General features: G+C 41.9%; 1 protein-coding gene across 15 annotated transcripts in view; it reads left to right on the forward strand.

The window, feature by feature from the left end:
• CCSER2 (coiled-coil serine rich protein 2) overlaps positions 1–17539 on the forward strand; it is a 158992-nt gene that overhangs the window by 60337 nt on the left and 81116 nt on the right. For 9 of the 15 annotated variants that reach the window (XM_089314124.1, XM_089314123.1, XM_070057963.2 and 6 more), the window contains 3 exons: positions 1693–1783; positions 10918–11080; positions 16057–16252. In XM_089314124.1, the coding sequence (XP_089170250.1) occupies positions 1693–1783; positions 10918–11080; positions 16057–16252 (450 nt within the window). Of the gene's footprint in view, positions 1–1692; positions 1784–9958; positions 10218–10917; positions 11081–16056; positions 16253–17539 lie in introns of those variants that run through there. The other 6 variants (XM_089314125.1, XM_070057960.2, XM_070057965.2 and 3 more) reach the window with 2 other exon arrangements.

Raw genomic sequence — 17539 nt, forward strand, 5'->3', positions numbered from 1 at the left:
TAAAAGATTGATTTATTTTGGCACAAAAATTTTGAAATAGGTGCATAGTTTTTTCTTTTCCCTTCCTTCCTTCCTTCCTTCCTTCCTTCCTTCCTTCCTTCCTTCCTTCCTTCCTTCCTTCCTTCCTTCCTTCCTTCCTTCCTTCCTTCCTTCCTTCCTTCCTTTCTTTCTTTCTTTTTTTGACAGGCAGAGTGGACAGTGAGACAGAGAAAGAGGTCTTCCTTTTCCATTGGTTCACCCCACAATGGCCTCTGCAGCCAGCGCACCGTGCTGATCCGAAGCCAGGAGCCAGGTGCTTCCTCCTGGTCTCCCATGCGGGTGCAGGGCCCAAGTACCAGCCATCCTCCACTGCCTTCCTGGGCCACAGCAGAGAGCTGGACTGTTAGAGGAGCAACCAGGACAGAATCCGGCGCCCCTACTTAGACTAAAACCCGGTGTGCCAGCGCCACAGGCAAAGGATTAGCCTAGTGAGCCGTGGTGCCGGCTAGTTTTTTCATAATAGGAATTTCCACAAACTTTTTGCATACCCCTTGTGTATGCACGGATTAAGTTTTTGTTTGATTCTTTTGGCTTTAGAACAAGAGTGTTTGAAAGAAAGCACTTCTTTTTCTTACGTGAGATGAAAGTAAAGTTGAAAATAGAACACCATTGGGACTACTTGTGTCAGTTTAAATAGTCTAGTTCTTTCATAGAAAAAGAGCAAATTTAGTCAAACTGAGGATGGTAGGGTGCTAATGGTAGTTAGTAGGAGGTAAATTTGGCACAAGAAAGACATGAAATAGTTCCATCTTCAAAGGCTTATTTCAATATTTTATATAAATGGTCCAGTTCCTAAAAATGACAAAACACAGTGTTTCACACGAAATATGAGTACACTTTGAGTGATTCTTCACTATTTTTGATGGTTCATGATATCAGGAATTTGTTAAAAAATCAAGAACTCCAAGCTGGTGCTGTGGCGTAGTAGGTAAAGCCACAACCTGCAGTGCCAGCATCCCATATGGGCTCTCGTTCGAATCCCTGCTGCTTCCTTCTGATCCAGCTCTCTGCTATGGCCTGGGAAAGCAGTGGAAGATGGCCCAAGTCCTTGGGTCCCTGCACCCACGTAGGAGACCAAGAAGCTCCTGGCTCCTGGCTTCAGATCAGTGCAGCTCTGGCTGTTGTGGCCATCTGGGGAGTGAACCAGCAGATGGAAGATCGGTCAATCTATCTCTCTCTTTCTCTCTCTCTCTCTGCTTTTGCCTCTCTGTAACTCTGCCTTTCAAATAAATAAATCTTTAAAAAAAAATCAGGAACTCAGGAGCTATTTTGGCCAAGTACTTAGGCACTAGTTTGGTCATATATAATATAGTGATTGTGTGAGTAACAGACTCATAGAATTAATATTAATGATTAAATAAGTAAATTAATGTTTGTAAAATGCTTAAAGAATAACTTACACATTAGTACTGTGCATCTTTTATTTGAAAATAAGATCTATTACGGAGGAATAACTAGAGGGAAGATGATTAGGAGACGATGTTACAAATGGCTTAATTAAATAAACCAGTTGAACCTATATTTTTTAAATTAAAAAACAAACATTTAATAAATCTGAGGTATCTTGGGAAGATATTTCAAAACCAGCGGTTAAACTCATACACATCCTTGGAGCTAGGTTATATAACATGTTCCTTACTGCTTTGTTCACAGGATATTCTGAATAATCTTGAATCATGTGACCTTGAGGATGATGACCTTATGCTTGATGTGGATCTGCCTGAGGATGCACCTCTTGAAAATGGTGAGTTGGGCCATGGGCAGCCTGCAGTGGCATATGCTCGAGCTCCTTGACTTTAGCCAACTTGATGTTTATTAACTAACAGACTTCGTAATATCAAAGGAGCCTTTCAGATTGGTTTGAAAATCATGCAAAATAGGTTCATTTGCGAAGTAACCTAAATATTCAAAACCTCATTCTGTGGGTTTTGTATATAATTCTGTGTGGTTCAGTAACACTGTCTGCCTGTATATTAAAGTAAGTGGGAGATTGGATTTTTTCCCCCGCTATATATACATATTCAGTTTTCCCTATTTATGTCTCATTTTCATTTTTTTAAAAAGATTTATTTTTTTTTACTTGAGAGAGTCAGAGTTACACATAGAGAGGAGAGGCAGAGAGAAAGAGAGGTCTTCCATCCGCTGGTTCACTCCCCAATTGGCTGCAACGGCCGGAACTACACCAATCTAAAGCCAGGAGCCAGGAGCTTCTTCCAGGTCTCCCACACAGGTGCAGGGGCCCAAGGACTTGGGCCGTCTTCTGCTGCTTTCCCAGGCCACAGCAGAGAGCTGGATCGGAAGTGGAGCAGCCGGGACTCGAACCGATGCCCATATGGGATGCCAGCGCTTCAGGCCTGAGCATTAACTCGCTGCACCACAGTGCCGGCCTCTCTTTTTCATTTTAAGAAGAAATATATTTTGAGAAACATATCATTTGACTTATATAATAGTATATTAATTTTATAAGTATCTTTAAAAGATCGGTTCTTGGAAAGTGGTGGTTGAATCCTGGCTGTCAGTTGCAGAGCTGTGCTCTCAACGTCTGTGCTGCCTCTGCCCACGCAGACCTTTTTTACTCCCAGTTTCATTTTCCTTTTTTACTCCAGTTCCCATCTGTCTTCCATCTGAATCTCAGTAGTGACTGAAGTAGAGCTTTAGATAATCCATATGCAAGTGGGGGATTTGGGTTCTCTTGCTCCAGTGACATAATATTTGTAGGGCTTTCTTTCATAAGGGCTGGTAGAGAACTGGAGGTCAGCATGGGAACCCCTGGAGCAAGGGCTGAAATGGGAATCCTCATAGGGAGAGAAGTGACTTCAGAGATCTGAGGATTCCCTGTCAGTCAACATTTATCTATTTTCCCAGGCTTCCCTTGGGTCAGGGGTAAACTACAAAGGGTAAATAGCATCCTTTCTAGCCATGGTGTTGAAAAAATGCAAGGATATTTCCAAGAAGGGCAATATATTTTTTTTTTCTTACTGGCTGGAATGCTACATAGCAGTTGATCTACAAAATAAATTAGTTGGGATGGCTTAGGCTTTCAGTCTGGGCCTCAGCACTGAGACTCTGAATGACCGTACTTACCCTTAGATTTTTTGGTTGAGAGGAGGGTAGGAGTGTTACAAGGACTGGCAGAGGTTTAAGGAGTCTTACGATTCACGAGAGTGCTTAAAAACATTTGTGAAATATGCATTATATATATTTTAAGATTTATTTATTTATTTGAAAGAGTGGCAGGGAGAGGGAGGGAGGGGAAAGAGAGAGAGGGAGAACAAGTGAGAAAGATCACACTTCCATCCGTTGGTTCACTCCTGAAATGGCTCCAACAGCCGACACTGGACCAGGACACAGTTAGGAGCCTGAAACTCAGTCTGGGTCTCCCATGTGGTGGCAGAGACCATCCTCTGCTACTTTCCCAGTCGTATCGTTAGGAAGCTGGATCAGAAGTGAGTAACTGGTTCTTGAGCCAGCACTCCAGTATGGGATGTGGATATCCCAAGTCACAGCTGAATCCCTCTGCCAAACCCATTATTTTTTTTAAAAAAGATTTATTTATTTTTTAGAGACGGGAAATTTACATTATCTTTTAATTTCTTTTTTTTAATTTTTTTAATTTTTTATTTTTTTTGACAGGCAGAGTGGACAGTGAGAGAGAGAGAGACAGAAAGGTCTTCCTTTTCCATTGGTTCACCCTCCAATGGCCGCCGCGGCCGGCGTGCTGTGGCAGGCGCACCGCGCTGATCCAAAGCCAGAAGCCAGGTGCTTCTCCTGGTCTCCCATGGGGTGCAGGGCCCAAGGACCTGGGCCATCCTCCACTGCATTCCTGGGCCATAGCATAGAGCTGGCCTGGAAGAGGGGCAACCAGGGTAGAATCCGGTGCCCCGACCAGGACTAGAACCTGGTGTGCCGGCGCCGCAGGACGAGGATTAGCCTATTGAGCCATTGTGCCGGCCTATCTTTTAATTTCATATGTTGATTTTAGTCCCTTATAAAAGGCTTCTGGTCTTTGAGGATATTTTGCAAGTGAGAGAGGTTTAGATTGGTTACTCCGAATGTATTGTGTCAGCCCTATTAGGAATCATTGAGATCTTTGGTTTTGGGTTTGATTTGGGTACAAGTTTGCTATAAACTAATTGTGAATAGGGGAATCTGGAGTACTTAAGGAAGAAGCCTTGAGAATATTTATCTGGCAATTGAATTTGTACAGAAAATATTTTTCTTTTAAGGTAGCATATGTGGTAGCACAGTGAAGGAAAGAATATTTGTTGGCTAAATATTTCTTGGACAGTTAGGCGTTAGGATTTGGGGAATATCAGAGTTATTGGGGAAAGCCATACCTGAGTGTTTTGGTGACCCTGAGGAGTAGGCTAGGTAACAGTAGTAGGGTATGAGGTTGGTAATATAGTACATGTATCCATCAAACATTTGTAAGGTTGTTCTTCCGTATTTAGAGAAATTGATTTTTTTTTTTTTTTTTTTGACAGGCAGAGTGGATAATGTGAGAGAGAGAGACAGAGAGAAAGGTCTTCCTTTTGCCGTTGGTTCACCCTCCAATGGCCGCTGCGGCCAGCGCATTGCGCTGATCCGAAGCCAGGAGCCAGGTGCTTCTCCTGGTCTCCCATGGGGTGCAGGGCCCAAGCACTTGGGCCATCCTCCACTGCACTCCCGGGCCACAGCAGAGAGCTGGCCTGGAAGAGGGGCAACCAGGACAGAATCTGGCGCCCTGACCGGGACTAGAACCCGCTGTGCCGGCACCGCATTGAGCCACAGCACCGGCCAAGAAATTGATCTTTGAGTTTATAGATAAAATAGGAAATTGAGAATTTGATTTCCCCCAAGAACACTTTCATTAGTCACCTACTTTATTTTATTTTATTTTTTCTTCAGTTGCTTATCTGATGCAGGTTTTCCAGTGTCTTTGGAAAACAAAGTGTATTACAGAGACCCACATCTCCACTATTTATTTGTCTGGGTGGAGACATCTTGTTGTTTTGTGTGAATGCCTTTATTCTATTCTGAGCCTTACTCTGCACTTTTTTTCTAAGACTTTTCAGGGGTTCAGGCAAGTCTGGTGGTCCAGCTGTTTTCCAATTTCTTTCTTAAAGTAGGAGAAAATGAGGAAAATGCGGCTCCTGCCTTTCAGAATCTTCTCCTGGGTGCTGTTCACAGTTGTCCGTCTGTCTGCGATGCTGCAGTGGATGTAGCCTTTCTTTTCTGGGCTCAAGACTTTGTTGACAGCCCCTGAAAATCCTTTCTGACCACTCTGAGCTCTTACATTACCTTCAGATCCTTCACACTTTGCTTTTTCAAACTTTTTATTTTTTTTAATCTGGAATTCACTGATGTGTGAGTGAGTTGATGCAGATCTGGGAGCACTCTGTTATCTACTCCTGAAACTTCTAAATCCCTCTGCAGAGTGCTTCCAATCATGTTTTAGGCTGTGGAAAGTATTACAGCACATATAGTAAGACAAGATTTTAAAATCAACCTGTAATAAGGAATATTGCACTTTGGAGTTGTCTGGCCAGCTTTAGGGGAAGGATAACAGACCAGAGGGAGAGATAGCCTAGAGGGAGCATACAATAAGGGAAGAGGAATTATAGGAGAAGGAACTTTAGGTTTGAATTGTGATTTGGCAGGATCTTAAAGAGATACTGTTTTGATTTTTTAAAAAAGACTTATTTATTTGAAAGAGTTATAGAGAGAGGGAAAGACAGATAGAAAGAGATTTTTCCATTCACTGATTCACTACCCATGTAGGAGCCAAGAGCTTCTTCCAGGTTTCCCACATTGGTAGCAGGGGCCCGAGCACTTGAGCCGCCCTCTGTTGGTTTCCCCATACCATTTAGCAGGGCACTGGATCAAAGTGGGCATCTGGGGCACAAACTGTGACCCATGTGGGATGCTGGCATCACAGGCGGGGCTTTATCTGCTATGCCACAATGCCGGCCCCACTGTTGTAATTTTTTAAAGTATATTTTTCTTTTGTCTTCTCCAAGGACTTTTAAGGAAGTTATTTTGAAATCTGAACTTCTCTGGGGAGACCCATAGGTGTTTGAGATTTGCTCCATTTTTGTTCTAAGGTGTCTCTCTCATGAATAATTGTTATGTCAGAAGCACAGGTGTGTTGCCTTATTCTCTTGCTGTGGAACTTCTAGTGGCCACTCATTGTTGATGTTTGAAGCCTGGCATTTAGCATATGCTGGATAATTCTCAGGGTCCTGACTTTCCATGGCGTGCACCTTCTTAGATTTGCTGTTAAATCCTTTAGCCATTTGGTTTGAACTTTCTTTTGTTGAAAAATAGTCTTTCTAATTATTGCATGCCATAAGGCCACATTTTTCTAAACGTTTTGTTAAGATATATGAGGACAGTAATGTCCTTGACCACTTCTGACTACTGAATTTTCTTCTAGAGATTAATCTTTGTATCTCAATTGTATTCAATAATTGTATTCAATAATAACATTTAACCCTTTTTTTTTTTTTTAAAAAAAAAAGAGCTTTGCTTCTTTTAAACTACATTGTAATCAAAAGCTTTCTTTGCCAGATGGTGAAGCTTCCTGCAAAGTTGTGCTGGGGCTTTGTGATCTGGGCTTTCTCCCTGCTGTCTTGTAGGCAGTGGCTAGTCACAGACGGACTGCCTGTGGCACCCTTCACCTTTTGAGGACTCTGAGTATTATAAGAGAAACAATCTGGGTGGCTTTTGGTACAGTATTCCATCCCCTTATCTAATCAGAAAAGACTGGTATGATGAGAGTTAGACAAAGGCGTCCTTACATCACAGACCCCTCAGTTAGTCACAGAGTCCTGACACTGGTAAAAGAGCTACTCAGATCTGCTGCCTTTTAATTTTGGAGTAAAAGACCCTAAATTTATTCTCTAAAAGGGAATCCTCAGCTCATAGTTAGGGCCAAATTTATTTGATCAGCACATGAGCTTAAAATTGTTTGTACTGGGATGCATTCAGATTCGCTTTTCCACAGAAACCACCACCGTACTCTGTGTAGGGTGTTACCTCTTCAGAGGGACCTGTTTTCTTTCTTTCTTTGTTTCTTTCTTTCTTTGTTTCTTTCTTTCTTTCTTTCTTTCTTTCTTTCTTTCTTTTTTTGGACAGGCAGAGTTAGGCAGTGAGAGAGAGAGAGAGAGAAAGGTCTTCCTTCCATTGGTTCACCCCCCAAATGGCCGCCATGGCCGGCATGCTGCGCCGATCCGAAGCCAGGAGCCAGGTGCTTCTCCTGGTCTCCCATGCGGGTGCAGGGCCCAAGGACTTGGGCCATCCTCCACTGCCTTCCCCGGGCCACAGCAGAGAGCTGGCCTGGAAGAGGAGCAACCGGGACAGAATCTGGTGCCCCAATCAGGACTAGAACCCGGGATGCCGGTGCTGCAGGTGGAGGATTAGCCTAGTGAGCTGCGGCGCCGGCCTAACCTGTTTTCTTTCTTAGTCTTATTGTCCTGTTCTTCCTAGACCAGACTCTGGAAATGTGGGTGTGTGTTTATTTGTATTATTTGCTTGAATGGCAGATACGCACACACACACACACACACACAGGGAGAGAAATACTCGTTCACCTGTGAGACAGACACGTGCATGAGAGAAAAAGAAAGAGTGAGTAAGCACTAGCTCCTCCATTTGCTGGTTTACTCCCCAAATGCCCACACCAACTAGTGCTGGGCCTGGCCAAAGCCAAGAGCCAGTAACTCAGTCCAAGTCTCCTGTAAGGTGGCAGGAACCAAACCACTTGAACCATCACCTGCTGCCTTCCCAGGATGCACAATAGCAAGAAATGGGAATCAGGAGTGGACCTGGGACTTGAACCAGGCACTCTGAAATGGGATGCAGATGTCCCAGGTGGCACCTAACCACTGTGTTAAATTTCTCATGTTGGAAACTAGTTTTGATTTGTCTCCAGCTTATAATTTGTTTGCTTTCCATTTTCTTTACAATATTATTTCTTTCATTGTGTTCATTAGTTCTTTTCAAAGAAACTGCTGAGGTTAGTTCGCATAATCTTCTTAAGGACATTTTACAGTGTGTAAACATTAGGTGAGAGTCTGCAGGGCTACTTCCTGCTGCAATATGGAAACAGTCATTTCTTTTATAATTTAAGCTACTGTGTTTCAATTTTAGTGTTAATCTTTTGCAGTCATGACAAATGTTTGTTTTCAATGCTTGTTTGCTATTATACCCATAGTTGAGTTCAAGTTTCAATAAAGATCCCTCAGTTTTGGAATCTGCATGCGGTAGCAACAAATTTTAACAAACATAAGAGTGATTACATCAGTTTCTGCATTATAATTACCCACAATGTTTAACCCATGTCCTGGCTGTTTGCCTGGTTTACTTGCTTCTTACTACTCTGTATGCACTGGATCCCTTCTTAAGAGCATACCAGGTGATTCTTAGGACAAAATTTCTTGCTTTGGGCATGAGTAGAATTCCTCCTGCCTGACTTAAGGAAACATAAATTCAGAACATTTGTAAGTAGATGTATACTGCCACTTAGCTATGTAGTTTAAGCAAAGTAACATTAATGCTATGTAGAAAAACTTGTGGGAATTAACTGAATCCATGAATGTAAATAAATGTGAATTTACAAATAGTACTGCCAAATGGACTAAACTCAGAGCAGCTTTAAATCTTCTTAAGATTATGTAAGAAAAATTTCTTGGTGTTGTGGCACAACAGGTTAGCTGCCATTAGGACTCCAACATCCCGAGTCAGAGTGCTGGTTCCAGTCCTGGCTGCTCTAAATCTGATCTAGCTTGCTGCTAGTGTGCCTGGGAAGGCAGTGGATGCTGGCTGAAGTGCATGGGCCCCTGCCATGCATGTGGGAGACCTGGGTAGAATTCTTGGCTTTGGACTTCAGCCTGGCCCAGCCCTGGCACTTTTGGCCATTTGGAGAGTGAGCTAGTGAACGGAAGCTCTGTCACCTGCCTTTCAAATAAATAAATCATAAAAGATTATTTTTCTTGGGGCTGGTGCTATGGCATAGTGGATGAAGCTGCTGTGTGCAGTGCCAGCATCCCATATGGGCGCTGGTTCGAGTCCCAGCTGCTTCACTTCTGATCCAGCTCTCTGCTATGGCCTGGGCAAGCAGTAGAAGATGGCCCAAGTGCTTGGACCCCTGTACTCACATGGAAGACCCTGAAGAAGCTCCAGGCTCCTGGCTTTGGATTGGCACAGCTCCAACTATTGCGGCTGTTTGGGGAGTGAACCTGCAAATCGAAGACCTGTCTCTGTCTCTGTCGCTGTCTCTGTCTCTCTCTTTTTCTCTCTCTCTTCCTCTGCCTCTTTGTTATTTTGCCTTTCAAATAAATCTCTAAAAAAAGAGATCATTTTTCTTTGCAACTGAATATTCTCTAGTTTTTAAAAAATATAATGGTCACCATGCTTTTTATTGTTAGGTTTTCTGCACATGAACTTAAGAAATTGTTGATTGTTCTCAGATTTTAGACAAGAAATTGTCTGAAATAATTTCAAATGCAAGGTTTCCTTCAAAATGTTTCTTAAAAATAACAGCAAAATTTGTATTCCCCTCCATGGACTTCTTTCTGTAAGAAGAATAAAAATTTCAGTGTCCTTTCAAAAACCTACTTAAATTGTTACACATTTAGAGGAAATAGATTAAAATTAGTTCAGTGCATTTGAAAATTGAGCATCATTTTATTTTTAAGTATCTTTTTTAAGTATTCTTTTCTTGAATGGGAACTTCGTGTTCACCTGTATACTGTAATGAATCAAGTGGCATATTCCAAATTCAAGTTTTTGGATAAGTAGAAGTCATTTGAATAAGTAAATTAAAAAAAACTTGGGAATTATGGATTTCTGAGGCTTTTTATCACAAGGAATTCTGAACACGCAGGACTTGAGCTTTCTCGTGTACTAGTTCTCAGACTGGAGAAGCTGTCCCTGCTCCGGGCTTGGTTAGCGTTCAGCTGTATTTTTAGCAACAGTCCTAACTCGGTAGCTATGTAAGCACTGAGCGAAGATGGAGTCACAGGGCAAACTGGGCTTGCTTCCCACAGGGAGGGCTGGGAGTTGAGCAGGAAGGAAGGCCTGTTCCGCTGAGCCTTCTATGCAACTATGTCTGAGTAGGCAGCCGGTAACACAATGTCGCCCTTGTACAAAGTAACTCTCTTAGTGAGTGCCCAGATATGTGAGGAGAAAGAGTTTGGGTAAGTGAAGGAAAAGCGTGGGGTGTCTCAAAGAGATTCTTCTTGCATTTTTGTGGTGTTTGGATTTCAGGGAGTGCGCTGTTTGTTGCTGCAAAGTACTGGCTTTGTTTTCAGTGGCATTTTAGACTTTTCGAACAAGCTCTACCGCAGGCAGGCTGTAGCGTCTTGCTGCCTGAAAATGTGAGCTTGGTTTAGCAGAGAAGGTGATTTGTTTGTGATGGAAAGTTAATTTGTGCTTCTTGGGATCAGTGAAAAGTAATTGTGGCATTCATTTTAGGAATGAGTTCTCTACGAAAAATCTCTGTTAGCATTTTCCTGCTGAAATCAGAACCATCTTTTGGTAGTGGTAAAACTTGCTTAAAATTGATTGCTGGTGTTTGAAATACATAACGATGATTCCAAGGATGATTTGCTTGTTTTAAAGCAGTGTGCCAGTTAATTGTTTACGTGACTGTGATACACAGTATTATGATTTGCTTCAGTTTAAATAATGTAAAATTTCATTTTCACCAGAAGAACTGATTCTTTTTCTTCTGGAAATCTTGGTTTTATGATGAACTGGCATAGATGGCTCGTATTTTTAGAATGTTACTTTTCTATTTTATAGTTTCAGCAGCATTTAGTTGTATCAAGAGATACATAGTTAACTTTTACAGAGTGTGTACATGTTTATAGTCTTTTTGCTTTTGAATCTGTCTAGTGGAGTGTGACAATATGAACCGTTTTGACCGATCAGACAGAAATGTTCGGCAGTCTCAGGAAGGATTTTGGAAAAGGCCACCCCAGCGGTGGAGTGGACAGGAACACTACCATCTCAGCCACCCTGACCACTATCATCACCATGGAAAAAGTGACTTGAGCAGGTGAGTGCAATTGCAGCTTGGATTTCATTTTCTATCTTCTTGTTAACTTTGAGTCATCATTCTCCCCCTGAACAGACTTCTGGTTTTTAGAGGAACCAAAAAATGATTTCAAGTTACACATGATATAAGTTGGACTAACATCTAGTTCTTTTTGGCCCAAATCTTTTTTCATTAGCTTTATCATAAATATAAGTATTTATATCTCATATTTGAACTTTTAACTTGTAGTGTGCTTTACTAGTGTTCGTTTGGGAATGAGCGGGTGTTGACTTTGTTATGGTTTATGTATTTTTTTAGTTTTATTTATTTGAAAGAGTTATGGAGAGAGGTAGATACAGAGAGAGAGAGAGAGAGAGAGAGGTCTTCCATTCACTGGTTCACTCCCTAAATGGCTGTAACGACCAGAGCTGAGCCAATCTGAAGCCACAAGCCAGAAGTTTCTTCCAGGTCTCCCACATGCATGCAGGGGCCCAAGTCCTTCGGCCATCCTCCGCTGCTTTAAAATATCATTAGAAAGAGAATAAGGTATTATACAATGCCAGAAGTCTTTTCTGTTTTGAAGTGTAACATAGTTTCTAATTTGATCTGATTTTATTTGTTAACAGGGCTCTATAGTCATTCAAACCTGGGAGCAAAGCCTGACCTGGCACAGAGCTGCTTTGCAAGCTTAGTTGATTTGTCTAACCCACCCCTGCTTGAGTTTACTGTGTGTAAATTATAGTTAATTAACACCTCTCTCTCTCGATGTTCAAGGATCAGGCATAAAAGTGCTGGAGCAGTGTCTGGTTTACTTACAGTGGACACCCAATGGCAGTTATTTTTATTTTTTCTTTTTCCCTCCCTCATCTCATTCACAAGAGATTTTGAGGTCATTTTGGAGCACATTTATAGATAAGCAATAAAATTGGGATAAAGAAATATTGAATGGAAATCATATGGTCCTGAATAGTTCCTAAACTGGGAAAGAAAATTATATCTAAGATTCTTTACAGCAAAGGCAAAGAACATAGCTATATTACAAGATGTACAGTATACATAAAATAAAGGATATGCTTCTCGTGAATTTGTTTGCTTTTGTGAGAGCAAAACCTGACAGGTTGCTTACATGAAGTAATTGGTTTTATTAAAAGGATTTTATTCATTTATTTATTTGAAAGGCAGAGTTACAGAGAGGCAGAGGTAGAATGAGGGGGAGAGTCTTCCATCCAGTGGTTCACTCCCCAAATGGCTGTGATGGCCAGAGCTGGGCCGATCCAAAGCCAAGAGCTAGGAGCTTTTTCTGGGTCTTCTATGTGGGTGCTGGGGCTCAAGGTCTTGGACCAGTCTTCTACTGTTTTGCCAGGCCGTAGCAGAGAGCTGGATCGGAAGTAGAGCAGCTGGAACTCTAACTTGAGTCCATAAGGGATGCTGGCACTGCAAGCAGCTGCTTTACAACTAAGCTGCAGCACTGGCCCCTACGTGAGTTCTTAGAAAGAGAATACCTTGTGATACGATGAGCAGGTCCCAGACAGCTTCCCAAGGTAGAAATAATGATAAACTTCTTAAGGCTATTTCTTTCTTTCTTTCTTTTTTTTTTATGATTTTTTAAATTATTTATTTGAGAGGGAGAGACAGAGAGAGAGGTCTTCCGTCTGTTGGTTTACTCCCCAAATGGCTGCAACAGCCAGAGCTGCGCCGATCTGAAACCAGGAGCCAGGTGCTTCTTCCTGGTCTCCCATGCAGGTGCAGGAGCCCAAACACTTGGGTCACCTTCTACTGCTTTCTCAGGGCATAGCAGAGAGCTGGATTGGAAGAGGAGTAGCCAGAACTAGAACCAGCATCCATGTGGGATGCCGTCACTGCGGGTGGAGGATTAACCTACTGTGCCATGGCACCAGCCCCTTAAGTCTGTTTCTTACCTATGCTCTTCAATGCAAACTGCAAAGACCTGTAGTCCAAGTGAGGAAAGACAGCTCTTAAGTGGATCAAGGAACAGTGAGGTCTAACCAGAAGTGCTTCTGCAGGTATTATTATTCAAGGCAAGAATATAGTTGAGAAGATCTAAGAGACTGGATACAGTAGACATCAGACCAGGCATTATGTTGACTGTTCTGTTTCTCGCATCTGGGCTTTTGGTAAGAAATAGACCTCAAGGAGTTGGTATTCACAGGCAAAGTCTGATGAAAAGGTAGTCTTCATTGCTAATATTGTGGATTATGCTTCTTTAATTTTTGATAGTTTATAAGAAGGTAAATTTAAGACCAATTTATGCAACTTTAATAGCCTGACTAAACGTGAATGATTCCTTGTTCTTAAGATTTATTCATCTGCTTAACAAATACTCATTTGCTACCTAACCTGTATGTTGGACTCTGTGCTAATAAGTTCTCAAGCTGGGGTGAGTGATGAAAGCTGTGGCTTGGTAATGCCTGGCAGCACTGTGTTGAAGATGAAAAAAAGATTTCTGTAGTGAGTGAACTCAGTAGGAATCTTAGCACTTACTTGTTAGGATGAGATTTGTGTGCCTAGACGAAAGTGGTTGGTATGAACGTCCTGCTGCCGGGAGCCATGAGAGGCAGACAGGCAGACAGTTACGGACAGGCAGACAGTTACGGGGACTCCTGGAGCATGAAGGAGCTGGTTTTTGTCTAGGATAGTGGAGTGTAAAAGAAGTTACCATTGAGCTGAATCTCAAAATACGACTGCAGAAATTGCAGAGGTCTGATTCCAGTAGGAGAAGGACGGGATTGGGATGCCAGATGGAAAAATGGAGTGCGCAAAAGTATGTATGCAGGGGTATGGCATTTTCAGAGAACTGCTCCTAAGTTCATGGTGATTTGGAGGAATGAGTAGGTGTGCTCTCGAACTCTAGATAGCAAAACTACAGCATGTGTACTTTAAGATAAATGGTGGTACATTTCAGTTGAGAATGAGGCAATTAATCAAATTGTCCAAAACGGAATGAGATACCTGGAAGTAGTCATCTCATCTCTGTCCTTGGGCATGATCAAGGCTGAATATAGTCATCTGGCAAAAAAGTTTAGCAGTTTTTTCTGAAAACTTCTGTCTTACACTGTCAACAGGTAGAGAAAGTGGAGGTTGTCTCTGGTCAAATGTGTATGAGAATGAGCAAATTCAAGTTAAAATTTTAAAACAGTAGACTCTGTTGTGCCTTTAATGTATAAATGTAGTACCACAGTTTTACAAAAGCCATAAAAGGTATTTACCAAAATATGACAGATCTCTTGGCTGTAATATATTTTAGATGACTTAAGATTTGTGGATCACCAACACTGGTAATTTCTTAATTAGAAGAGAGAGATGCACAACATTCTTCGAATTTGCTGATCTGATTTAGCACAGTTTCCCCAAAAGACGACTGAGGCATACTGGTTTCTTGTGAGGGGTTATTGGTTGGTCAGTGTTTTGATCACCTGGAGCTTTGGGTTGGTTGTGCTAGGTTTTCTAGGTGTCCCAGAGCCATTTATGGAGATGGGGGCGGGGGGACAAAAAGAAACCTCCTCCAAAATAAGTCTACCCCTGCAGATATTCAAACAGTTGCTTTTCTCTTTACTCCTTGACAGGGAAAGATCTGGATGTCCTAACTCCAGAGCCTTCATATTATAGTTAATTAAAGGATTAGGTCTTACCCATAACTCATGGGAGTTGGGAAATGCTGGTCTGGATTCTCTTTCATTCTCATCATATACTGTTTTCTCTCTCTTCACGTGGCTTAGTCTTCCGCTCCTCTTATCTCCCCAGACTTCCCTTCTTTCTATTCCTTCTACTGTGCCATTGGAATTCTCTCATATCCTAACAAATTTACATCTTTGACCTCTTTGCCTATGTTCTGATTGTACTAAAATGTAGCTCTTTCCTAAATGGACTACTTCTGCAGTGGAAATGACATGGAAATTCTAGTGTCAGTACCCAATTGAGTTGTTGTCCCATGCTGAGGAAGAATGAAGGAGGCAGACAGGAAAGAGAGAGGCAGAAAAGCCGGGGTAAATGGGCAGCCTTTTTGATTGGCTGACTAAGATGTCAATCCTGAAAGTTATCAGCCAATCATCAAACTGGTTAGCCCGTCCTCCCTCTCTCCCTCTCTCCCTCTCTCCCTCTCTCCCTCTCTCCCTCCCTCCCTCCCTCTCTGTCAATAAGGAGGCTTAGGCAAGTAAGCTAGAAGGACAGACTTTTTTTTTTTACACTTCTGCCTGCACCATTGCAAGCAGCATCCTGTAACTTTCTGAGAACTGAGCTCTTGTGGGTACCCAGCATTGTTGATGAGAGACAACCTCCACACAGGGCTCATACCCTGCCTATCTAACTGCAAACTTTCTATCTCCTCTCTTAGCATTCTCACCTTACTACTCTACTGTTTAGAGGTGCAATCTTTATCCTCAAACCTCTCTGTCACTCCAAATGGAATATTCGTAAATCCCTTTCCCTTAAGATGTAGAGCCTTTGGCTGTCTCAGCTCCTCCTTGCTGTTCTCTGCCAGTAGCTCCCAGCTATCTTGGCCCTTGGCTCTCTCTCCATCTTGGAATGAGATTTGCTGCATACCCAAGAAATGGGAGTCTAAGTGTATGCATGGTTGGGGCTGCCAAGGTGTGCCGCTGAGATGCCAAGTCAAAAACGAGAGAGCAGGTGGTCACTGCTAGAAAGAGAAAGAAGCATAGTTGTTCCACATTTGCGGTCTTCCCATAGTATTTTGTTTGTATTCTGGTTCCTATGGAGGAAAGTTAATTCAGTCTGTAGGTAAAAGTGCATAGAAAGAGGGTGAGGTGGAGGGAGTAGGTGCAGGGGATTATTGTTTGATGGCTGTGTAAGGTTACTGCACTACCCAGTGCAAACAGTCACTGGCTGAGGTGAGTGAAGTCGAAGACTTTTGGGTAATGCTAAATGAGTTACAATGATCGCTGTAATAATTTAATCAGTTTATTGTTTTTATGTTCTGAAACCATATATTTTTCCTCCACCTTCTTCTCCTGCCCTTGCAGAGGCTCTCCCTATAGAGAATCTCCTTTGGGTCATTTTGAAAGCTATGGAGGGACCCCCTTTTTCCAGGCTCAGAAGATGTTTGTGGATGTACCAGAAAATACAGTGATACTGGATGAGATGACCCTGCGGCACATGGTCCAGGATTGCACCGCTGTGAAAACTCAGTTACTCAAACTGAAACGTCTGCTGCATCAGGTGAGTGCAGAGCCAGCATTTTGAGTGCTGACATTTTGATTGCAAAGTGGATTGACTTGTCTTTGTTTTAAAAATGGTCTTTCGGATTCTAATGTTTATTTAGGTTTCTGTCGAAACAATGCTTGTAAATAGTACATAATACAAACTTGTTGGAGGAAAAAAATGGGAATTTATACGTGTTGGTCTCACTACACAGTACCTAGCATGTATGAGATGCATGATACTCAGTAAGCCAGTCTGCCTCTGTTGCCTTTTTTTTATAGTGCCAATATTATCAGGTTGTTGAGGAAAATTAGAACTAGTAGTTGTAAATCGAGCAACGTAATACATGAGACATAGATGGCATTCAGTAATCAGTGAGTGCTATCATTTCAACTAGGTGGGAAATAAAGAGCAATTTCGATTTACATAATGATAATGTATAATTATTCTTTGAGGCCTTTAAGTTGAATCTTCCCCAGTCTTCTCCCTCCCTCCCTGTCTCTCTCTCTTTCAAGAAAAATCTAGACTGACATTGGTGATGTGACTTATCTGAAGTCACACGGTAAGTTCATAGTAGAACTTAGCTTCAGAGTGATGAGCACCTTTTTTGTTGAAGCGTTTAATGCTTAAAGATAAGGTCAGATGCATGGAAGAAAACCAAGTAATAAAGTATTAGTTTTAAATTGTGGCTACCCTTTTTGGTTGTATATCTGTATTTGTAGTTTGTGTGCTAGCTACATTTAGCTTCAAATTATGATTATGACAGACAACCTGACTTCTCTCTGCTGGTCAGTTTTCTTTCTGAGTCACCTTCCTCAGGTTGTATGTTTTAGCTTCATGCAGGGACCTAGTTATAGAATTCCTGGTGGCTGCCAAAACGGAATTTCATACTATCTCTATGGTAAAGTCTAGATGAAGTATAAAAAATGGGTTTTGCATTAATAACTATGGTAAGTGTAAGTATTTTGGCCAAGTCATGTAAATTGGTTCATATTACTTGGATATGGGTTTTCTACACCGCTTCTCTCCATTCTTGTGGATATTGGACTACTTTTCTGGGCTAAGATGGGAACAAGAATGTAGAGTCACCTTTTCGGATCTGGGATACCTGGACTCCTCTGGTGACTGAAATATGGGGGGTGTAGAAGGCTATAATTAATATAACTGCAAACTTGGAGTCAGGATTTGGTCTCTAGTGTTTCTCTGCTGGTAGGTTTGGGGAAAATTTTTTCTGATTAGGAGCCAGCATCAAAGGAAGGGGGTAAGAAAGGGTGAGGAATAGTTAAAATATGTTGAATATCTATT

Source organism: Oryctolagus cuniculus, chromosome 15 (genome assembly GCF_051225735.1).
Source record: "Oryctolagus cuniculus isolate XC-2025 breed Fujian yellow rabbit chromosome 15, ASM5122573v1, whole genome shotgun sequence".
NCBI classification, from domain to species: domain Eukaryota; kingdom Metazoa; phylum Chordata; class Mammalia; order Lagomorpha; family Leporidae; genus Oryctolagus; species Oryctolagus cuniculus.